At 36.5% G+C, this 25,248-nt stretch overlaps 2 protein-coding genes across 3 annotated transcripts in view; both read right to left on the bottom strand.

Annotated features, from left to right (window-relative positions):
- LOC139135840 (uncharacterized) overlaps positions 1 to 12,703 on the bottom strand; it is a 68,604-nt gene extending 55,901 nt beyond the window's left edge. The window contains exon 1 of the mRNA XM_070703584.1: positions 12,520 to 12,703. Within this exon, the coding sequence (XP_070559685.1) occupies positions 12,520 to 12,529 (10 nt within the window). The 5' untranslated portion in view covers positions 12,530 to 12,703. The remainder of the gene's footprint in view (positions 1 to 12,519) is intronic.
- Positions 12,704 to 16,962: 4,259 nt separating this feature from the next.
- LOC139135836 (paxillin-like) lies at positions 16,963 to 25,127 on the bottom strand. Of its 2 annotated transcripts, XM_070703579.1 has the most exons (8): positions 24,989 to 25,127; positions 24,489 to 24,560; positions 23,717 to 23,781; positions 23,012 to 23,204; positions 22,257 to 22,330; positions 21,182 to 21,374; positions 18,806 to 18,926; positions 16,963 to 17,707 (listed from the first exon to the last, which is right to left on the bottom strand). In XM_070703579.1, the coding sequence occupies exons 3-8, from the start codon at positions 23,773 to 23,775 to the stop codon at positions 17,475 to 17,477; spliced, it is 873 nt and encodes a 290-aa protein (XP_070559680.1). In that variant the 5' UTR covers positions 23,776 to 23,781; positions 24,489 to 24,560; positions 24,989 to 25,127; the 3' UTR covers positions 16,963 to 17,474. The 2 variants fall into 2 exon arrangements, with proteins under 2 accessions (XP_070559680.1, XP_070559679.1); XM_070703578.1 differs by lacking the exons at positions 24,489 to 24,560; positions 24,989 to 25,127 and having other exon boundaries at positions 23,717 to 23,898.
- Between the last annotated feature and the right edge of the window lie 121 nt (positions 25,128 to 25,248).

Genomic DNA, 25,248 nt, shown 5'->3' with positions numbered 1-25,248 from the left:
AAACTCTCTAAAGCATGTGAATTAGCCAGAGAAAATCTTGAGTCATCTCAGCAGTCAATGAAAACCAAATACGATAAAAACACCTCAAAACGGAAGTTTGAACCAGGTCAAAAAGTTCTTGTTCTACTTCCAATTCCTGGCAAACCACTCCATGCTCGTTACTTTGGGCCATATCTAATCGATAAGAAATTGAGTGATTTAAATTACATCATAATAACACCTGACAGGCGAAAACAAAAGCAGCTATGTCACATAAATATGCTTAAGCCATATTTGGATAGGGATAATCCTACTATAACTCAGCCTGTCAGTACCGTCAGTTCTGGCCATTATGAAGATAGTGATACTGAAACTGACTTGAGTGAAAATACTCTAAACTCAAAGCTGGGCTCGGTCAAGCTTCAGAACTCAGAAATCCTGGAGAAGCTGGAGTCTACAAAGTTGGCACACCTCCAGCCAGAACAACAACAACAGGTGAAAGAACTGCTCCACGAATATAAACACCTGTTTCAAGATGTTCCAACGAGGACAAACGTCATCTATCACGACGTTGATGTTGGGGACAGTAAGCCTGTAAAACAACATCCTACAGACTGAATCCAACAAAGCGAAATATCTCCAGGAAGAAGTCACATACCTGCTGGACAATGACTTTATTGAACCCAGTAAAAGTAACTGGAGTTCGCCGTGCATACTTGTTCCCAAATCAGATCACAGTTATCGTATGTGCACGGACTTTAGGAAGGTCAACACTTTAACAAAGACAGACACTTTCCCAATCCCGAGGATTGATGACTGCATCGACCGAGTGGGAAAAGCCAAGTATGTGACAAAATTTGACCTACTGAAGGGATTTTGGCAAGTCCCTCTGACGGATCGTGCTCGTGAAATATCCGCCTTTGTTACACCAGACGGATTGTTCCAGTACAAGGTGATGCCATTCGAATGAAGAACTCTCCGGCAACGTTCCAACGGATGATCAACGACGTCATATCCGGGCTAGATGGGTGTGTCAGCCTACGTTGACGACGTCGTCCTGTATAGTGACACCTGGGAGGAACACATCAAGCTCATGCGGAAGTTCTTTGAGAGACTGAGTAAAGCAATGTTGACTGTCAACCTTGCCAAATCTGAGTTTGGTTGGGCGAGGGTGACTTACCTCGGACATACTGTAGGACAGGGTGAGGTAAAACCTGTTGATGCCAAAATCAGTGCCATTTCAAGTTTTCGCATACCAAACTGCAAACGACAACTGATGCGCTTTCTCGGTATGGCTGGTTACTACAGAAAATTCTGTCCAAATTTCTCCACAATTACTGAGCCTTTGACTAACTTACTTAAAAAGAAAGTAAAGTTTGTTTGGTCAGAGCAATGCCAACAGGCATTTGACACACTTAAAGCCATACTGCAAAGTGCCCCAGTGTTGTCTGCACCAGATTTCACTTTGCCATTCAAATTAGCTGTGGATGCTAGTGATACGGCTGCTGGTGCTGTTTTATTGCAAGAGGATAGTCATGGGGTAGATCATCCTGTTTGCTATTTTTCACGCAAATTTAACAAATCCCAGAGAAACTACTCTACAATTGAAAAAGAGTGTTTATCTTTGATATTAGCTTTACAGCATTTTGAAGTTTATGTTACTTCTTCAAATCAGCCAATAGTGGTTTATATTGATCACAACCCTCTTGTTTTCTGCAGAAATTTAAAGGCAAAAATCAGAGATTGCTAAGATGGAGTTTAATGTTACAGGAGTTTAATCTTGATATTAGACATATCAAAGGCAGAGACAATTAATTGCAGACTGTCTCTCTCGTATTTAGAACTTATTGTTGTTCACACTTTTAAGATTACATTTGTAAAAGAAAGATTTTTCATTGAAAAATTTTCTTTTTTGAAGAGGGGGTGTGTTATGTAGGTCATTTCCCCCACACTCATCATGACCTGAGTTCAATTAGTCTAGAACATTCCCAAGGTCACTGCCCTTGATGACCTCACAACCTTGAATTCAATTAGTCATGTTTGGAATGTTCTGGAAAGTTGATTAGTTGTGTAAGGGAGATAATTTTAGAACTGTAATTAGCATGTCAATAAAAGTTCTAGATTGTTCTTATATGCCTTTATAAAAGGGACGCGCTCAGCTTCCAGTCAGACTTTTGGATCGTGTCTCTTGTGTGTTACTAAACTCCAGCAGTAGTCATTCTCAAGACTTTTCAAGACCTTCACTGTCAACGCTGGATTTATACTGTGGTCTTTGTGCAGCTTCAAGCCTGCAAGCCAAAGGACTGTTCATTCATCCAACTGACTGTTACAACTCTGAGACTGGAGCTTTGCCGTCCCAGCTGAGATAAGTAGTCTGTACACTTTTAAAGCTTGTACTCTGTCCCTAACTTAGCAATTAGTTTTGTTTTCGTAATAAATTTTGTTTAAACGGAAACTGCTGAGTTCACCCTTTTGTTCGTTTTCTCTGCACGTAACAGGCCGAAGTTGGAACGAGAGTTCAGGAGCGCGCAGCTTCATACAAACTCTAAAAAAGAACGTTTCAGAACACGCGCACAGTTGATTTCATAAAATACCGTTACGAAACGCATCGATATTGCGATTAGACATCGAACTTGAAGAATTTTACTTAAAAAAAACGCTCAAAAAACTTTAAAAATCATGTTGTTGTTACATAGCCTCCGCTCCTTACAGAAACTCTTCATTTGTTGGTTCGTCAAGCTGCACTAGACTAAAATTTAACAATTAAAATCAATCTGAAGCCATAGACTTGTTCGACATTATGGCGCGTTGAGCTCTCAAGATGGCATTCGAAATTTGCGCGAGCTCAAAAATGTTACGCAGCGTGCAGGTCTTCTTGTTGAGAATATAAACCCCAGCTACAGCCAATCAGATTGCCGGATTCCAGCTAAGCATATTATATTTCATGGTGAATGTCACCATGATGAAATGATATGGGTATATGACACACTTAGGAATACACAGCAGGTGAGCAAACTGTCCAGTGTCCAACATTGCAAACATTTTGCTCAACCCCATTGACTTTACTGTCAGAGTAGTAGAGCAGATCACAAAATGATAAAAGTACAAAGAATGTTACTGTAACAGGATAAATTAATCTGCACTGCTAGACATATTACCATATGTCCAGGGACAACGAAGTACTGAACGGATGATGGATTTTTTACCCTTTGTATATAAATTCATAGTGTGAAAGGTAAATGAACACACATATCGTTGTTCTCACTGTGCAGTTCTTTGTGGTGTATTACATACTGCAAGTAATCCAGCTACAAAACAATGATGTCATATCCTTCCTTTTTAAAACCAAATGTCACTTGTACTATTCATATACACAAGGTCCCCTGTGAACACTCTGATGTTATTTCCTCTATGGATTCTTTGTAAGGCCAGTCAGAAGGCATCTTTCATGGTGCTCTACAAGACATTATTTAACACTTCACATCTCCATTTACTGCGTATGTTTATTTTGTAAAAGATCTAAATGATAATCAGTCAATAATACACATAAACCAGCGGGACTTTTACAGCTTGCCTCAAGATGTGACGCTGTTGACTTTATATTGACAGTTTTTCAGCAACAAATATTTTAAACTTTGTTATTATACAAGAACAAAATTTAAAGCTGTCCTTTGTGGTGATAAGATGGCATAAACCATATACATTGACAGCAAGTCCGTATGTTTGTGACATGTAATACCACTACAAGTCTTAGACAAACCATGACACAGTAATTTGCAAAAGTGCATATCATGCACTGAATACAATAACATATTTTGTTTGTGCCCAGATGGATCTCATAAATTACGTATTGTTGACATTTAGTGGAAATCACAGATTTTTAACATATATGTTCAAGTCAGGGTACCCGTGAACATTTTTCTGTTTCATATCTGGTGAAATCTGGTTTTATTCAAAGTATGATAACATTCTTAACTTACAGTACTTGGAATATACGTAACAGATCTGTACATAACTTCCACTGTACTTATATGGTATATGTGTAGCAGATCTGTACATAACTTACAGTACTTACATGTATGGTATACATGTATGTGTAACAGATCTGTACAAACTGATAAAAAATAATGCCACAAAAAATGCTTTTGAGAAACTTTCAAGAATTCTTCTTCTACTGTATCTATATATTGCATGTACATGTGCAAAAATGGGAAGACATACACACAACAGTACACAAAGAATACGGTTCATTTTCATCTCACAATCTTCATTATTAGCAGAGCATAAGAGCAGGACTCGGAGTGGTCCCTTTGGTTGTCTCTTCCTGTATATCTACTCACTTCCGAACCGGTATTCAAAATATTTATGCAGAGGAAAGAGAGTGAAGTAGGTAGCCCTATCTGTTGATAAAGCCTGATCAATATATTACTTATGTTACAGTGGCCATGAGTGTTCATTTGCAAAGAACAGTAGGTTATTCTTAGACTATATGATTTTAACTTCTATGAGTGGTTCAAGATACCATTTATACGTTTTGTTGATCTAGAACATTCTATTTTATAGGCAACGATGATCTGTAAACAGCTACTGTACTAAAGCTTTCACTGATACTAGTAATACAGCTGATATATGCTCTAAAATTGATGTATTTTAATGATTTTGATAACAAAATACTACGGCTTGTGTGAATCACAGGAAACAACAATCTTAATAGGGCTGTTTGCACATGACATCATTGTTCTATCATTACCATGAAAGAAATGAGTATTTGTCTGCATTTTAGATTATACTTTTGGAAATCATGCTTTCAAGTATGACGAAAATACAACTTAGCAGAAAACTTTACGGCTAAGATTACAAGCTACAACAACAGTCAGCATGCAACACTGACAAAATTTGTTTGCATTTCAAGCAGAAGTGTCCAATGTCGCACACGTGCTGCTTTATTTAATTATTAACAAACCTGTAACTGTGAACAGCTCTATTGCACATCGCCAAAGCCCTATCACTAAAATTTGGTAAAAATGACGAACCATGGTACTAGCAGAACTGAAGTTTCAGATTCTCAGACTTAGATCTCAGACTCAGCTCTCAGATCTAAGAAATTTGACATACATGTACTGTACCTCACAGGTTCATATTAAAATTAAAATTTCATGACTCTTAAAGTATCCTGTGCAAGAATTGGTGACATAAAATCAAAAATTTCAAATCAAACACATTATCATTTCCATCTATGAATCTGGAACTTACAATCTTTGACCAAAGTCCATTTTGTGAACGGATCATGCTTCAATCTTAGGATTTCAAAGTTTACTCAAAAACTGTGCTGAAAGACAAGTAGTACTTTCTTGCCAGCTGCATATAGCTCACTAAGCTAGGCTACATGTATACCAGACATAATGTGTAGCCAGCTCTAGCGAGTCTGGTTATGAGTGATCAATGCCAAAGACCCCTACGGATCTATTACATGGAGATATACCGGGATCGACCATGACTGCAACCATTCAAATGAGTAAATCTGTCGAATTTGAAATGGTCTCTATAACACATATTTCACATTTCATGGCAGTTCACAACTGGTAGAGATTGGATAAAACTTACAACATGTCTTATAACTAATAAGACATCTGAGGTCTAAATCTTAGTCTGAGATCTAAGATATCTTAGTTTGTGAATTTTGAAAGTCAACTCTAGTGATTAACCATTGATCTATAAACTTGGAGTTCTTGAAAGTTCACAATTCCATACAAAGTTTCTATACTGGCAGTGACAAAAAAAATTGTTTTCATTCATGGGCATGTTGTTGAAACCATTGAAACATACCGGTACATGTTCTTTTGTTCAAACAGGGCTCAAGCCTTATTTCTACAATAGGCCATGGCTAACAGTTTCAACTATTTCAGTAGAGTCTAATGTCATTGTGATGATTCACTTTTGCTTGAAGGCAAAGATATTTGAACTGCTCACTTGACAAGTTTGCACAAAATAAAGTGATACTTGTCAGTGCTATCACTTTCATGGTGTGTTACGATTCAAAAGCGGAATTAGTCCCATGATATTTTCATACTTCTGTCCATGCCATTAATATTCACAACAATAGCTGTAACATTTAATGATTTTTTTCACTGTTTTTGTTTCGTTTGTCAATTGCAAGTTCTTGTTCTATTCCTCAAAGCATGTGTTGAGATACATGTACCAACTGTTCAGCTTTACAGCAAAGCATCTATTACATCTATCATACACTGTTATTGTTTACATCTCAGTTCTAGTACGGACCAGAATTCACTTGTCAACAATTTTGATGCAGTCTACTTCGATCATTTACAGGCCAAACAAGAAACAGTAGTTGAAATCAAATAGAAAAATAGAGAATCAAGTCATGGAAAGCCATAGCTACTGACCCATGATCAATGTATATGCAAATAAACATTATAATTCTTGGCATAGCCAAAAAGAAATTGACTTTCCCAAATGACATAGTTTTTTTTTCTCATGAATACAACTAACAATGACACTGTCGCAGCCTTGAAAAAAGAATACCTGGGTAGACATGTACACATTATACATGTACATGCAATTAAATGTGTGATTTAAACTGATCAACTTTGAAGGGATTTCCATTTGACTTAATTCCAATCTCATAATCTTACTTCGTCAAATGACTTGTATCACATGTCAGCACACACTGAATAATCATGACAGTAAACTTTAAAAGTGAAACCTTTTTGTGATATTTCCATATTTTCATGTTTATCTACACATAGATATAAAATTATATGGATGTTTCAATTTCAATAGTGACAAAACAACAATGTCATACATTTATTTTATTAACCATGTTATAAAACGCATTAATCAAGTTATGACAAATTGTTTCCTAATTAAATTTCATATAGGTACCCATATTCCATAATCCCTAGGACCATATAGTGTGTGTGCATGTATAAGTGACATGTATATGTATCATGATATGTGACTGCTTTGCATACGTAGACATGTGCTAAAACGTGGGATCATGACTTTGGTGTTTTGTTTTTTTCATAATAGAAATATTTACTTTAATAATAGTAACACCATGTTGGACAGTATGTGAAACACTTCCCATAAATCATGAAAGGTTGTAAATCTCTTGTGCTGGCAATTTTAATCTAAGTTTACAGGTTCTATTGTTTTAGATGATACTAATGACAGATTTATTGAGAAACGCACTTGACCAACACTATGGAAAACACTAACATTACAGTTGTAGTATGGAGTGCTCAGTTGTGATAAATAATATTATTTTATCATACTTTATCATAATTTTGCTATTCCAGACTGACCAATGGTCAAAAACAATCCTGATATACTGTGCCATAAGAATCTAAGCAACAACTGCCAGCGCAGGGAAATTAGAAAAATGTGGTCAATTTTGTTGCTTATTTTTATGTTGTTTATTTGCTGATAAAACTGAAAAGGACTAAGTTGTGGTTGGTGATGTTTCAATCGTAATGAAGTGGTTACGAAAACATGCAAAGGAAAAACCAATGAAGTAAAATGGAGGTAAACGGGGACAACTGTTACACCCCTAATATAGTCCTAAGGAGTACAACTGCCATAGTTATATAGCCCTCTACTATTGGATACTAGAGAGTAACTGCTGCAGTCAGCCCTGTATGAATTCGTAGAAGTGTAAATCCTGCAGTCAGCTTTGCAATCACTGTCCAGGAGTGTAAGTGCTGCGGATGACCCTGTACTCATTGGAAGGAATGAAAGTGCCACTGTCAGCCCTACACTCATCTGAAGGATAAAAAAGGCTGTGGCCAACCTTGTACTCATTATCTCCTTCAGAATTATTGCTGATTAATTCCTCTCATTATTAACCTTTAACATGCCAGACAGTATCACTTCCCCATCTGCCAAGTCAGTAATAAGTGGCATTGAGCCAAAATTATATGTATTTTCACCCACTTGGCTTGGTATGTTGTAGTAGCTTTAGTGTGTAAAAATCATGTTTACAGTATCACTGTCTTCAGGGACCTACAATTCTTCAGGTCTTTGTTAAAATGCACCACATGGGACATGCTTTCATTCACTAGTTTTAACGAACTTGACCTGATGGTGAAATATGAACTTGTCAAAATGGTTATTGGCTTCCATGGTTTAGCAACACCATCAATAATAAAAAATATTGTTAAAACAACTTCTTTATATTCTCCAATTTTATTAATAGCAAATAACAATATCGACATATACGATATAGCAATAACTGGATTACTAATTTCCCTGTGCTCCTAGAAGTACTTTACCTCATTTTGTGTAAAGACACTCAAAATCTACATTCAATATTCAAGATAGCCAGAAAATCACTATAACACAATATATGGTAGCATACACTATCACTATCGGGTCGCGTTCAATAAAAATCACCATGATTTATATGTATATTATCCATGCCAAATATTCAAATTGATATGGGTAATATCATGTCTATATATGGACCAGGTGTGTGTGAGTGTGTGTGTGTGTGTGTGTGTCTGTGTGTCTGTGTGTTTTCTGAGTCTTTAAAATGGCCACATGCACAATAAATGGCATTTCATACTTCCTTGGTCAAGGACCTGCTGTGACTTGGCAACTTGTAGTGACAGGAAAGCACCGTATACATTTACAGGCAAAGTATTACTCTATAGGACCAGTATATAACCATTTGTAGAAGAAACTGACCATTATTCATGCAAGGTGTGTTTAAATCAGGATGTAAGTAGTAAGTCAGGATGCAAGTGGAGAAAATATGGAAATGACACCATTGAGTTTCACTAAACAGTATGTTGTGACGGTTGGTCATTGACATGTGATTTCAAATCACTTGACAAAATCATGATTATGAGCATAAAACCAAGTCAAGATCAGGGTGACGATGAGAACACTTATCATCAAAGAGTCGAACCTTATATGGGAACTACTTGGGATGAAAAAAACCATGTCTTTCAACCAAACTGAGTCACCTTCTTGGCTTTGTTATGCAAACAATAGAACAACCTCATAGAATTGGGTCACACCAGTAAAACCCGGATAGATTATGTTTTCAAAAGGACCCTCACTTTATTGATGTGGCCAAGACAATTAAAAGTTTAAAATATCCACCAATGGGGGTACGGGTGGGGGTGGGGGTGAGGGGAGTTTTTATCTCTCTTCAAAATCTTTAGACTTTTGCAGTTCCTTTAGAAATGACATTTGTGTTATCTTACGCTATATTTCTCTAGAAAGTGAGTGTCTACAGAATTTTATGAGCATAAAATATTTTACATTTCACAAAACTAAGGAGTCAAGCATACATTTAATAATGTGATGACAACTAGAATTTTATGGTTAAAAAATACATGTTACTTATTTCAGCTGATTTATTGGAATCTGTAAAAGATTCATCTGATGTATATATGTAAAGATTGGGGTTACAGGAATGTCAATTCCTGCCCTCCTCCTGTGGAAAGTCATCATGACATGCACGATAAGATACATCAGGTACTACAATGAATAGACTATTCACATCCAACCTGCCAATTTCAGTTGATGATTAATGTAAATCAACACATACATGCACTGAAATTCTCTAGACTGAAAAAGTTGGACTGCGTGAATTTTGAGGGACAGGGTGGTAAAGGGGAAGTGTTACTGACAATAAGTTTTATTCTTCCTCTCCCCATCCTCTTTGACTTTTAGAATACTGGGCTCACCATTGTGTGAAACAACAAGCACCCTGAATGGTCAGACCAAAGTCTGGCAAAAAACGACAAATAATTATGGCAAGCCATATTGAGTTTTTCCTTGTTTGCCATTGCAAACACTGACAGTGCATAACTTGTTCACCATATTGACCAATATTTGAACACGGCCCATGGTCACCAGGTTCAACACTGCAGGAAATGTTTCATAGGTTGTAACAAAAACGTGCCTGGCAACAAGCTTACATAAAATTGAGCATGATTTTAGAAATTTGCCATGGATAAAACTTATTCATCATTTTTTAAAATGTGGACTTATAACTCTGAAACTAAAATATACATTATATTTAAGTGTGTGTTATAAAGGATTATAATGCTACTATAAAAAAAAAATTTTGACTGATGACTAACATTTTTTATTTGGTTAATAGGTTGGTGGAAAAACTTGTGCCTATCTTTTTTTCACAAATTTAACTAGATGACTCTGGTGAAAGCCCAAATGACTTCATGGAACTTAATGGAGAATACCCTAGAATGGAATTTGTGCAGGAGGTCGAGGGCTGATTAAGAGACAGTTATTTCAGGATTCAGCAACTCTGTGATTTTAGGGATACCTCACTCAATTGTATCCACTGAACTCAATACATTTTAAACTATTAAAACCACCACAAAAATGCTCAAAAGTAACTGTAATCACAGACTGAAACCAAGTCTGTTACACCGTATATAACACCCTATCTTGAGAAAGCATATACTGTGGTACCATAATTGTCTGCACAGCCTAATATGACCAACTCCACTATGATTGAGATTATATACCACACAAGATCAATCCATTGATGGAAAGTAACTAGAGATACAGTATTTCTTGATGTAATGTCTCAAAAGGAAACAGAGTACCACAATCAATAAATCTTCCTTGATTGGGAGTTTGACCATTGCATATTTTATCTTTATATTATGCATACTTATCTATGCATCAATAATTTTTGATTTTATACTTGTTTTATAACAGCCAAAAATTTATTTGAGTAGATTACTAACTCTAATTTACACCGCCATTTCTGCAAAAAAAATAATTTCTAGTCAATTGGTCAGATAATATGACAAGCCTTGAATGGAATTGTGAAGAAACTTGAATATTATTCCTTGATACACCTGTTGTTCTCTGTATTCACCTGTCTAATTAATATCTTACAAACCCTTTGTTTTCCATTGGATTTTAAATCAGGAATTAAACATGTATACCTAGGCCTCTTTAACTAACAATATATGGTCAGTAATACAATGAACTGTATATGGTGGTAATTCAGTCACAACTTTTACAGTAAGGAGATATTAGAGAAGTGTGTGCATCGTATGTTAGAGCCTTAACCCTTTTCCTGCCAGACAGTATCAATTCCCCATCAGCCAAGTCAGTAAAAAGCGGTATTGAGCCAAAACATGATGTATTTTCACCCAATTGGTTTGGTCTGTTATAGCATCTTTAGTCCGAAAAAATAAAGTTTACAATATTTATGTTTTCGACAGCCTTCAAATGAACAGTATTATGTTAAAATACACCATATGGAATATGTTGTGTTTCATTAATTTTAACCATCTGTACCGTGTGGTGGAATATGGACTTGGCAGGAAAAGGGTTAAACCTGGTGGGTGGGGTTTTTCTAGAACATCTCTGTAGTCTTGGTATGATACTCACAACTTTGACCTCCATGCTTTGACTATCAATGGATATACCACAGTGATATGTCCATGGACTATCATCATACCCAACACAAACCAAACATTGTAAATTATTAGATTTTATTTCCAATAATAACATGAGTCTGGGATGTATTTTACTTTCCAGATAAATTACCAGCTGATCACCTAACAATAACATATGAAAAAGGATCCTAGTTTATACACCCACTGAGTGCTGCACTCTCAAAATAAACATCACGACTTAGTTAATTATATTCTATTACTGGCCAGACAAGCTAAATATAGAATTAAGCCGTGAACCCTCTACCGGTGACCGGTTTGGTGACTGAAACTTTCAGGGAAATCTTTTTATGTTCGTAAAAACAAGATATTCTGTCAAACAGGTAATATGTACGACTATGTCTGTGGTACCGCAAATAAGTCTATTGTGTATGACAAAGACATGTCAAAGTAAATATGGGGGTAAGAAAAGGGCTGCTAAGTACAAATGTCTTATCTATACCTCGCGCATTCGTCTCATTACCTTCAAGTTCAGCAAGTTCAACGATAGCGGTACTTTAACCATGTCCTTGAATTTGGAGTACTACGGTAGAATACCTAGGAATCTCAGTCTCTTCATCAAGTACGTGTTACTTGTCGGATACATTTGATGGTGCTCCTGACCCATGGAGGTAGATCATCCTACCTCCATGTCCTGACCATACATGAAACGTCACGGTGGAAATATGTGCGAACAAACTTGTCAGTCAAGGTAATTTAGAATGTGACCATGACTTCCTTAGATTTCTCAAGCCTTGTATGGAAATTGGACAACAAGTCGTAGAGAATGAAAGCACATTCGGTCCCACCCAAAATCTACCAACATTGTACACAAACAATGATCAAGCGCGACAAGCGAGTACTTCGAGATTGGGTAAAAGAAATCTTATACGATTCGATTGTTAGGGGGAGTTGTCAACAGGACGTCCTGTATTTATATTCATGTGATCGAGTCAATGTCGAATATGCTATCTAACACCTGTCATGTCACTGCACACCTAACATATGAGCGGAGTCCAGGCTGCTGGCTGACTGTTAATAAGTTTACAGTACTGCAGCGGGCATTGATTGATTGAAATAAACTCGCACTTACCAGCACTCATGGTTACCCGATTATTCGCGAACGTTCAGCTGAGAAACTCCATGTTTTCTAACGTCATCGACCGAGTCTGCGGAAGAGCTTTCAGCACGTTTCCACCTTTTCTTGTTATAAACAGATTCATCGACTGGTCAGGTCCGTACGGAGAAAGTTCACTTCCTGGTGCACAGTGCAGAGTGACCCATGACGTCATCTCGGCCTCGGTCTCGCTTTCCAAACGTTCGAGTACTCCGGACTCAAGATGGCGCTCAACCTTTGCTACTGTCTCCATAGCTCCATAGCTCCAGTTTCTCGGACGCACGGTGGGATGTGCGGACGTCTCCACTGCACTGCCACTGCACTGCTTCTCTTGGAATCAGCCACAGGCGTAATGCAACTAAAAAGATACTTAATTGCATTAAAGGCAGAGCACTGGAGCACTAAGCTGAGCAGGCGATCGATTGATCAGACTACTCAGCACCCCGGCTCAGCACACGGACGTACGCCTGTGGATCACTGAGCAGCAGCGGAACGTGCCATGGTGAGGTTGTTCAGAGAATGTTCAACTGGTTCCTCACTTCGCTGTAGGGATCAGAAATTTAACCGACTGGTTTTACAACAACATCGTCTTCACGCCTGCTTACTGTCGAATTGCAATAGAAGTTTGCTGTGGAGAAATAACATTGTCTAGAAATAAGAGTTTATATTCAAAAGTAATAAATTTCCATGACGTGTATGGGAGTTGGTACTCTTGAACAATTTTTACTTTTGTTTTTACAAAATAAAAAATACTTTTGACAAACAAATATTTTGTTTACAGCTAAAGTTTGAAATACTTTTGAGAAACAAATATTTTGTTGAAGTTTATTTTTACTAAAAGTTAAAGTTTTTTTGTTCAAAGTGTTTTAAAACATTTTACTCCAAAATAAAGTTTCCCGTACAGAATTAAAAGTTTGCTGTGGAGAAATAAAATCTCTTACAAATATTAAAGACATTGTCAAGAAAAATTAGAGTTTATATTCAAAAGTAATAAAGTTTCGTGGCGTGTAGGTGCCACCGTAGTTATGTACGATGTTTGTTATTTTCTGAAGAAATAAATTACGATACGAAAGACATGGACAAATAAACACACAAAAAACAAATCAACAAGATTGACTGAAAAGTATATGGCAAATATTTATAGTAGAGCGATTGTGAGACTTCTATTCAACGAAAGTAATCACTGTTATGGCGTGGTCTCCGTGTCTCTAATGTTATCGATCTGTTTGTTTGTTTGTTATCACTCACCCCAGTGTTATACTAGTAATACCTTTACGCTCGTGAACACCTTTCCGCACAGACTTTACCTTTCTAACAATACCTTTGTTCTTCTAACCAGATTTCAGCGCACGGTTGAGATAGAGGACTACTCAAAAATACAAGTGTTGCTATTTTCTTTATCATTTTACATGTTTAAAGTGGCAATGAAGGGACAAATAACTTTCAAATGTGTGAAGACACAGGTTTGTCATGGTGACCATGAAATGGACACTAAAATTATTATGCTTTCATCAACAAATAAAACCACGCCTACTAAGTCGGTAAATTTTTTCACATGTCTGTGTAAAGAAAGAAATAAGAATGGCATTTTATATCAAAATCTAGCACTGTGACGCCATTTTAATACGCTTTATTCTTCCAAAATGTTTCGAGTATTTTTAGTTTTGAGAAAGTTTCAAGGGAACGGCAAACTTACAAAGTCATGTGTTATGAAAGTCGGTAGAATTGGCCATTGGCTGACACTGTCTGATCCACAGTCATCTAACTCAGTCGTTGCCTATATCATAATATCTACGGGTTGTTTTCTTCAGGTAACCTTGATAAAAATTGAAGGACTCTACTTTTGTATGCTGCTGTAAATGTTATATCAGCTTAATATCGACCCTCTAAAATCGCTCTGCCATTTCGCTACCAAAATACTTTTTAGCCTCAAAACAGCAGAGAGATTTCACCCCAGTAACCAGGATGCGCCAAAGTGTTGTAGTTTGGCTTCTACCACACGGCAATACCAATATGATTCACATGCACTGCCCTGTGGTACTCACTTACGATCGGACGGACGTCGACAACTGTGAAGAGTATGCGGCTTACATGTAGAGTATAAATCATTCGTAATCACACACTAAATTTTGTACAAACACAGCGATAATTATGTATTTTGTTTAGGATTGCTATTGACGGATGCACCATGCGTTGGCAATTTGTAGATCTCGACTGTCCTGACTGACACCAAGAAGAAGGTAGAATTATTTTATTGCTGTCGGATGAGATTTGACGTGCTGGAGACAGTATAGTACAGACATGCCCAGCAGTATGTGTAGGTGAGAAGTACAGCCGATAAACGGAGTGGGAACTTTAAGTTAGCCTGCCAATGCTAAGACCTATCAATTCTATTGTTAATGCTAATAAGATAAATATGTATTCTATAAATTGTATAACATATGGAATCATGGGCATAATGAAAAAAATTCAAAGACCCACCATGAGGCAGAGCGGACCACAGGCGTTCATCAATTGGACAATTTGAGATTGCATACGTGACCGGAACGTGAAGAAGACACTGGCACATCATCACTTTATGCGCACTCTCATCATGATGATGACATCACAGGTTCTTGTTGTTTGGCAGTCGTTTTCAACGTGAAACGGCCACTTTTCACGTACATCTTTTCCGAGAGCGATTTTTACGCTCGCTTCATTGTAGATTTGATGTTCAATAATGACATCCTTTCGGTTTTGTTATTTTCGCTTGCTTTTGGTTTTATGGTGATTGCCGTATGATTTTGAGATATTTTAGGTAGCAAAGGGATACAAAGTTACGCTGAACAACAAACAAATAAATAAACAAACAAACAAATCCCATTCTTTATCGACAAACATGAACACAAATATAACTCTTTATCATACATGCTATACCTGCATTGCCATTCTATTGTTTTAAGGGTACTGATATGAACCGGTATTTTACGGGTACTTTTGTTATGACAAGTAAAACCTTATAACTTTAATTTGCTAGAAAACATATAATCGTACTTGACAAATAAACAAACATGCAACTCGTCAAAATACGGATACATCACTCGAATACGACGCGGTATCGCCCGAACTTCGTGTAACAACCCCTAAATATTGGCTTCTTATTGGATATGGAAATAATCGTACTTGACAAATAAACAAACAACCTGTGATTGGACGTCTCTCTCGCGTGCATCCGTTTTTGATAATTTTCATGCGAAAAAGCAAACATCCTGAATTTGATTAGTTTGTTTCGATTTATGGTTCACAGTCTACAGTGATAAATCTGCATGGAACAAAATGAACGAGATTATTCTCGATGGGCCATGTTAGGAGGTACAATTTGTTAAAGAACATATAGTTAACATGGTTATAAGACATTATTTGTCATAACAAAAGTATAAAAATGATTGTATTAATTTTATGATGAATATTGTTCACAAAAGCTAAATATTCCTGTCAATACTGTATACTTACAAAATTACCTAATTGCACTCGAATCTTGAATGATGATCAGTATTTATGCCGATTTCAAGCAGTTGTAGTACGGACCCTCATAATAGTCAATATACATGTAGTTACAGCTGTAGCACAGTAACTTGATGCGCTGTCACAGTACTGCGTTGGTATTCCGCTGTCTCGACTGTACGTGACCAAAATCATTCACTCAGAAGTGAACTTTATTCAACATGGACACCATGTTCCTTTTGAACTCTTCAAACAAACATCAAGACTGTAAAATATGCATCTCCATCTGTCAAGATCTTTAATTCTCCAATTCAAACCTTTGATTTTTGGATCCTTTTTAAGGAGGGTTAACATACAAAACATAGGATGCCAAAGACGTTTACCGTTTTGAAGAATCAAAATGTAGAAATAGCAGAGAACACAAAAGTCAAAGAATATTAAACTGGAGTAAAGCGATTGTTTTATCATTTTCTCACTTCTTACGCGTAATGGCGAGAAGGTGGAACGGATTCCTCCAAAGTCTTGAAACACTGTCTTTGAAATCCCAGGGAGTGAACTGTGTATTACACTCTTCTTTCATCTTTCGTAATTCTGGCATGTACATAGTACCAATTGGTACAAATTTAATCGAAACCTATATTTATACATTGACATAGAGGGCGCAGGTAACAATAACTGACGGAACTATTCCAACTTGGAGACAAAGTGACATGTGCTGGCAAAACTTACATAATTTTATCAGTGTTTCGACGTTTGAGATAGTCGAGATTAATGAAGAAGGCTAAAATATATTGTTAATTGTTACTACTATATTACTGTTGCTTCTCATCACGTATTGCATCGACAGCACCCTGATCATCATCGCGGAAAGCGTAGCACTCTGAAATGAAATCTCTAAAACAAAATTTAACAATGAACGACACCATCGCACGTGATGGAAAGATACCGATTTATTATCTTTTGAATAATTACAGCAATAATGTTTACAGCAATAATTGAACTTTTGAATGAATTAATACAAAGTGTTAATAGTATTACTGTACTTTTATGCAGATAGATTTTGATCCTGTAAAGTACTGATTGATCTTTGTGAAGAATGTTTAAGCGTAAAGACTGCTAATGTATAATTATTGAATTCCACGACGATGTTTCATTATTTTACTACGAATCATACATATTTCCCTTTTTTACAACATTTATGGGAGTACCCTCGTGAAACTTAAGGTCATGAGGCAACAATGTCTTTAAATGAAGTACATGTATGGCTATTTTTCCACAAGATGCATAATTCCTTTGGAGTAAAATATATTGCAGAGCTCGTAAACTGAACTACGTTCAGATGACTGGTCCAGATGGATGTATAGCCATAACTACGTATCGTAAAATATTACAAATGTAAATATCTAAATGTCTACTTCGCGCCACCTACGGTCAATAATCACATATTTTCAAAGTTCTGTGGCAAACATTGGGAAATTTGATTTTTGCAGTATTTGTGCGCGATACTTTTTGAAGGATATATCCATGGATTCTGATTTCTGATTAGCTTCGGTCTTGTCTTTGGTGTCCTCACGCTTTCTTCCCTGGGGTATCTTCTTCTGACAGCCTGATTTCTGATTAGCTTCGGTCTTGTCTTTTGTGTCCTCACGTTTTTCTTCCTGTGATCTCTTCTTCTGACAGTCTGTTCAAATAGCAAAACAGTAATAAATGCTTAAAATTCAGTATTTGTTAACAGTATGAGAGTGTTCTAGTGTTGAAGAGTACCTGGGCACTACAAATATTATGCTCCGCAGTGTTTATCTGTCTGTGGCTCTACAATCCTGTGATCCCATGTTCCCATGCACTCAATCATAATTTGTCATTAGCATGGTAGCCTTCAAAGGCGATCGATGGTCCACTTTTGAGTGGGTTGAAGTGGTCAGAACCTCAGCCAACAAAGCTTATTGGTGCATTATATGAGCATTCTGTCTTAGAATTCAACAGCTTGAAGCATACTAAAGGAAATGTGGACAAAACCTTACTCCTATCTCACTGCTGGTCGGAAATAATGAGTTTGCACATAATTCTGGTACCTATGAAAGTGTATGAAAAACCTCAAATATTGCCCATTAACGTGAATGATCTTTTAACGATTGCTTTCAAGAAAATGTTTTACTTTCAGTTTTTTAAACAAAAATATGTTTCCTTTTAACTATGAACTTAAGTGTCACCTGTCATATCTGATCAAATTAGAAGGTTCCTGCAAAGCTCTACATCGGTATGGAGTCCAGGGAAAGTTAATTTTACATGGGTGCCTCGCTCTGAACATGTCGACAGACTTCGAGTGATACAAGAAAATCACAAATTTGCATTCGCAGTTCACAGGACTGGCATTCATTCTTGGTCAGCAAAGGGTATACAAACCCTGCCAACGTTTGACGCCATCTACAAAGCATATTTCTGTAAGTACATGTTTAATTTGTTTGACTTTGGTGTACTGTGACTGAGTCTCTGGAAAATTTGAGATTCATAACAGCGCCAGCGTCACTCCTTCTGACACATCAGCCGGCAGCCTTCTCCAGCAAAGATGGCGCTATACAACCCTCCTCTAACAACGTTAGATAAGATAAGATAAATTGTCGCGTGTGTTTTTACTTGTTCTCTATATGATGAGTTGATGGTAAGTTTTGTCACATTCCATTGCAAAATGTTTCAAGATGTGATGTACCAAATGTACCAAAATGTACTGACTTTGTATCGAAATCTGTAAGCTTTAGTTCAAATTTCGATTTCTTCTCACCGTGTTCGCAGTAATACTTTTTATCTTCAAAGACGAAACTGTCTCTAATTGGCTTCTTGCACCCATAACACTTGAAACATTCAGGGTGCCACGGTGTATCATCGTTGGTGTATAAGGTATTCTGGTTAGAGAGAGAGAGAGAGAGAGAGAGAGAGAGAGAGAGAGAGAGAGAGAGAGAGAGAGAGAGAGAGAGAGAGAGAGAGAGAGAGGGAGAGATTAGTTATTGTCAAGTATATGTTAGGGGTGAACTGTGAGTTATCCGGAGGGCAGTTGGAGAATTTTCCTATCCTTCAAAGCCACAGTTGGAAATATCCGGATCTCGTATTACGTAATCTTGACACATGTCTGCAGAATTTTTCCATAGCAGTTCAGGAATATGGCTTTAAACAGATTACTGAAAACCTGAAAAATGCCGATTTTTTTCTTATGTACTCGCATATGCAACGTATTGTATTGTATTGTATTGCATTGCATTGCATTGCATTGCATTGCATTGCATTGCATTGCATTGTATTGTATTGTATTGTATTGTATTGTATTTATTGTATTGCATTGCATTGCATTGCATTGCATTGCATTGCATTGCATTTCATTGTATTGTATTGTATTGTATTGTATTGTATTGTATTGTATTGTATTGTATTGTATTGTATTGTATTGTATTAATTAAGCCCCATTAGCTGTATCTTTTGGCATTATTTTTATGATTATACTTTCAAGCTAAAATAATTTTAATAAATTTAAATAAAATAATGTACTAATTTAGGTGTGTTTATACACTTATTATTAACTACCCTCTTGGACTGTATATGCAATTTTGAACAAGATAAAGATTAAACTACGATTAAATGTTTGCCCAAACATTAAATCGCCGCCCCATGCGGAAAAGATAGAACCGTGGATACTGTGCATATCTGCACTGAAATCTTCACGTAAACTGCACAGAGTAGTCCAATGTAAATGCATAGGGCTGAATGTTTTCAATTGTAACATCGTATGTTATGTTTCCTCTGTAATACTACCAATTTTTGAAAATGATCGTTAAAATGTGAATTTCCTTGTAGAAATGTTTAAGAAAGGAATGGTTTCCTGATGCAGCAAAAGTCCATATCCTTTCATAGGGTAGAATTCAGAGAAAACCAGGAGAGAATAGGAAGATACTTTGAGGTCAACAAATTTCAAGAGTTAAAGCTAGTGGGGCTTTATTATTATGCTTCAGTAAATGTTTTGTTAGTATATGAATTAGAAGTGTACTAAAACGGATAAACTCAAAATCCGTCATGGAGGTGACTAAATTATTTTTGTTGCCTTTGGTCATATATATATATATATATATATATATATATATATATATATTATATATATATATATATATATATATATATATATATATATATATATATATATATATATATATATACGTCTTCACTCTCATTATAGCCTTAAGGTTGAAGTACAGAAAGTTCTATAGCTTCTTCAACAGTGAATTAGCAAATAGTCATGATGATTATACACAGTATTATAATCTTAGGTGGTGTACCAGGACTTGGATGTATCATGGTCAATTATTGTCAGAGCATCGATAAGCAATCGATGTAATCTTTATATATAAAAAATAGCTACACATGTTGACAAATCTACGCTCTGAGTTTGTTTCAGAGTGTCACCAGCAAAACAAATATTATTTATGGAATTTCAACTTGCTCTCGAGAGACCAAATGAACTTCAATAGTTCATTGCTGTTCTCATACTTTTTGTTACGGAACGATTGACGTTGATCAGCGAAGCGCGCTTTGAAGGTGTTATCAGTGAGCCTATATAAACCTTCTCCTTATTGACATTTGGCACTGGCTTGATGTCGTATTTTATGCCAGCAACAGCTACAACAGGACAAGGAATAACCGTCGTTCATGCGCAGAAGTTTATTGAATTATCTCTCTCTTAGAATTTTTGCAAGACATCGTTTTCACATGAAACAGTGACATTAATATACATATTTCTGAGTTCATCAATGCACCTTGTGAATGAATACCTTAATGTCTAAAAAGCGTTTAAAAGCTCAATAGTATCGTGACTGTTTTATCTCTTTTTGGCCAAAAGATTGCTTTTCTTCAATCAGACAAGCACTTGTTTGGAGAAAACACTTCGAATAATTGCTGTCATAATAAATGGTAATAGATTTCTTTTAACCAATTTCCTCGACGGTATGAAATGTTACTTATAGTTAGATATTACACATAATTAGATATGCTGCCGATGAAGTCCACAAATCATGTCTATCATATTATATTATATAGCATTGTGTTACTTGCAGTTACCGCCCCTTGTGGTCGATATGCTATGCTAAATGGTGAATTACTTCTGAGATGTACTGACCCAGACAACTTTTTCATTGCAGTCATCATTTGAACAGTCGCGTCCTTCGAGTTTCTTGTAGTCTTCCTCACAATAATGCTTTCCATCTTTTCTCCTAAGAAAGAATTTCTGGCTTCTGAGTTCCCGTCTGCACTTGTTGCAACGAAAACACCAAATGTGCCATGTTTTCTCGAGGGCGATTATTATAGTACCTCTTGAAAATAAAGGCAAAGAAACGATAAGTGGACGGTAAGTCATCCTTCGTATGCGTCAAAGTCAAGATAACAGGATGTTGGCCCTAAGAATTCAACTCCTAATTTTTTATTGCAAAAGCTTTCTGATGGTTTTTCGTATATTATTTCAAGTGTTTTGCTTCTAGTTAGGTGGCTTAGCAGACAAAATCGTTACACAAATGACAAAAGTGCCATATTTGCCACAGCGGTTTGCATAAATGTGTACATCAAAAAATCTATTGCTTCAAAAAATTGGGCTACAGGAAAGACTTGATGACGTATGTAATAAATTCAATATTACTTAAAATATTAAAATACACTTAATTCAAACAGTTTTAAATACTTGTTGAGTAAACTAACAAAAACATTGCAAATAAAACAAAATTAACGCAACATTTTATTATTATGACGTCATAGAGCCAAATGTCCTACCAAATTTAGAATGTCCGACCTTATATAGACAGTGATCGCAGTGATGCAGATGAATATACATGTAGTGACAGTATCGAAGACTGAATTGATGGTCACGATAGTAACCTTAACGATTATCAGTGAGAATAATGACGATAATGATGATGATGACGACGACGACGACGACGACGATATGATGATGATGTTGATGACGACCACGACTATGACGATGATGGTGATGATGATGAAGATTATACAATTCCATCGAAGCAAGTGTGAATAAATACTTAAGTCAGAATGCTAGAGTACGCAAACAGAGTTTTCCTCAATTACTTGTAACAAATCGAGTCGTTAGGATTGGGATTAGAATATATAGCATGAGGTCCCCAGTGCTTTTTGTTCAACATAAGTAGAATGCCTAATACTGTGCACTTGTCTCGATGTATACTCACTGAATTTCTTTTCTGCACTTATCACACACAATTTCATCCTTGTTTCTGTCAATTAGACCTGCAGGCCGTTTAGTCTGTCGGATAAAACACAAACAAACCACAGAGTTGAAGATCATCTATTTTCTCTCACATCGAACAAGGAACAAATCCTAATCAGTGCATATGTTAATATTAAACTCATACTGGCATGTTTTATCTACTAAGTAAGTTCAGGACATAAAATCACACTGTCTCGAGGCAACGACTAATTAATATTGACTACAGTAAAGGCTGTTGCCATCTGTGGCTACTGTTTAACTATATGTTCTCATTTACATGATAATACCAATTGATCAATCAAATCAAAGTTGATCCTCGCTTTTTTTCTGAGTACCGTCATCGTTTTCACATGAAACAGTAATAGTCAATACCAATATTTCTGAGTTCATCATTTTACCGTGGGTATGTATATTGAGATAAATCCATGTCAAAAAGGTATATGCTAAAAAGCTCGATAGTCTCGTCATGTTTGCTTCATTTTTGTTGAAAAATTGCTTTTCTTCAATCAGTCAAGCACAAGCTTTAGGAAAATACTTTGAATTATTGCTATCATAAAATAGTAACAAATTGCTTTCGATCAAATTCCTCGAGCTCGCCACGGATAAAATGTTACTAAATAGTTAGATATTACACGTGCGGCTGTAGTCCATAAAATACGGTTAGGGTTCGGGTTATATGCCAAGCTTAATGACGAATTATTACTGACATGTACTGACCCCGACAACCTTTTTTTCGTTGCAATCCGTGTTTGAATAGTCAACTCCTTCGAGTTCCATGCAGCCTTTCTCACAATACGGTCTTCCATCTTTTTTAAGACAAAAATGCTGTCTTCCCAGTTCCCGTCTACACTTGGTGCAAAGAAAACACCCAATGTGCCATGTTTTCTCGAGAGCAGTTATTATGGTGCCACTTGAAAATGAAGACACAGAAACGATTAGTGGATGGCAAATCACGTTTTCCTCGATAACAGGATGTTGTACCTGAGAATTTAACTCCTAATGTTTTTTATTGGAAAAGCATAGTGATAGTTATTCATTTCGGTCAAGTCTTCTTGCTACACAGTGATCATTGTGATGGAGATGAAGGTAGTGAAGGTATCGAAGAATAAATTGATGGTAACGATAGTAACCATAGCGATTATCAGTGATGATAATGGCGACGATGATGATGATGATGATGATGATGGCGGTGGTGGTGGTGATAGTGGTCATGATTTTGGTGATGATGATGATCATCATATAATGTCATCTAGGTAAATCTAAAAAAATACTTGAGCAAGAATGCAAGTTTAATAGTGGACGCAAATAGCATTTTTCTTCATTAAAGATGCGGTTAGAGTACATAGCAATAATTTTCCAAAACTTTTGATTCAGTATCATTAGAATGTCGACTGATGTGCACTAGTCCCGATGTATACTCACGCGATTTTTTTCCTGCACTTTTCACAAGTAATTTCTTGCTTTTTTCTGTCAGCTGGCATTTTAATCTGTCGGATACGATACAAACAGAGCACGGAGTTTTTGATCATATATTTTCTGTCACACCGGATAAGGCACAAATTCCTCTGAGTGTATATGTTAATAAATGAACCCACGCTGACATATTTAGTCAACTAGGGAAGTTCTGGACATAAAAATAAAATTGTCTCCAGGCAACGGCTAATGAATATCGCGTACAGTAAGTCTTGTTGCCATCTGTCGCTAAGGTATAACTATGGGCGCAATTCTCATTTGCATGATAATACCAAATGATCAATCAAATCGAAGGTGACCATTGCTTTCTACTGCGTACTGTTATGTCTACAATGCTTACAATAGTCATCTGATCGGCAAGTAGCTCTTGTATTTATTTACGGCACTCAGTTGTGTGAGCCAAACTTTCATTCGTCATCTTGCGCGATTCCGTACATAGTGACACTAACAATTATGTTGGCACGTCAAGATAGGGAGCATTTGTCCAATCGATTATAGTATTACAACTTCTTAAGATCCTACATCAAACTTTGCAGGACCTTTGACTATTTTGTAGCCCTTGTCGAAATTAAGATATTTACCCACGGAAACGCAAGAAACATAAGCCTTATTCTGCTCAACTCCTATTTTAATGTCAGCAAAAATTTTGACACATTGCAGAAAAACGTATATATTAACAATAAACTTGTTTCTCTAATGCTGTGACACTTGTCATACTTACATTAGTTGTAGAGATCAAACTGAATCCTTTGGAGTTCAAGCTTCAATGCTGTAGTCGGGCCCGTCTCTCTGTCTGTATAGATATTCATTTGATAGATTGTATTTTGCTAGACTATACTTAATTACATAAAATTCCACCAATATACCTCAAACAATGATGAAAGGCGGCCTCTGGATTTTGAGGTCGTGTTCTTTGTATTTGTTTGTCATTGCCATGGCAACTTCGAATTCGTAAGGTGTTAACAAAAGTTATTTTCACTTTTGATCAATGACACAGTTTTACAAAGAGGGACGTTCCACACAGGCTTGCAACTAATGACAACACCAAAGACACATTCCAACTAATAAACAATAAACTTTTGTGATATATGTGAACACTTCGAATGCAGGCAAGGTCGAGAAACTTTGTTTGCTCTGTAAACACAACGAGCACTGACGCCATTAGGGTTGAGAAAATTAAATAAAACAAAGACAGAAAAGTGTGAAATAGGGAAGAAATACCTCTCAGAATCGCGATCAGATTTGTAACTAACCAATGAATCCAATGAAAGATCAGAAATACAGGTAACTTTTGCGTCCAAGCAGTCTAAATGAGTACGACCAAATATCGCAGGAGAGCAGCTTGTTGCATTACAGACTCTCCTAGGAGGAAGTTCCCAAGATTAAACCAGATGCATAAATTTGAATACCACAATTGATGTCAGTGGGCGGGGCGTCAGTGGTTGATAGTCAGGGTGACTTCACATCTCTTCCTACTCCAT

The sequence above is a fragment of the Ptychodera flava genome, chromosome 6, assembly GCF_041260155.1.
Source record: "Ptychodera flava strain L36383 chromosome 6, AS_Pfla_20210202, whole genome shotgun sequence".
Taxonomy (NCBI): domain Eukaryota; kingdom Metazoa; phylum Hemichordata; class Enteropneusta; family Ptychoderidae; genus Ptychodera; species Ptychodera flava.
Note: the sequence above shows the minus strand (reverse complement) of the source record. Positions and strands in the feature narration are given on the sequence as shown.

What these genes read in the sequence shown, in the direction of transcription:
- LOC139135836 (XM_070703578.1), bottom strand. Translation starts at nt 23,823, where the DNA reads ATGATCAAAAACTCCGTGCTCTGTTTGTATCGTATCCGACAGATTAAA. An exon ending in ACGAAAAAAAGGTTGTCGGG is followed by an intron (nt 22,331 to 23,011) that starts GTCAGTACATGT and finishes TTTATCCGACAG; the next exon opens with ACTAAACGGCCTGCAGGTCT. An exon ending in AAGTGCAGAAAAGAAATTCA is followed by an intron (nt 21,375 to 22,256) that starts GTGAGTATACAT and finishes TTTATTTTCAAG; the next exon opens with AGGTACTATAATAATCGCCC.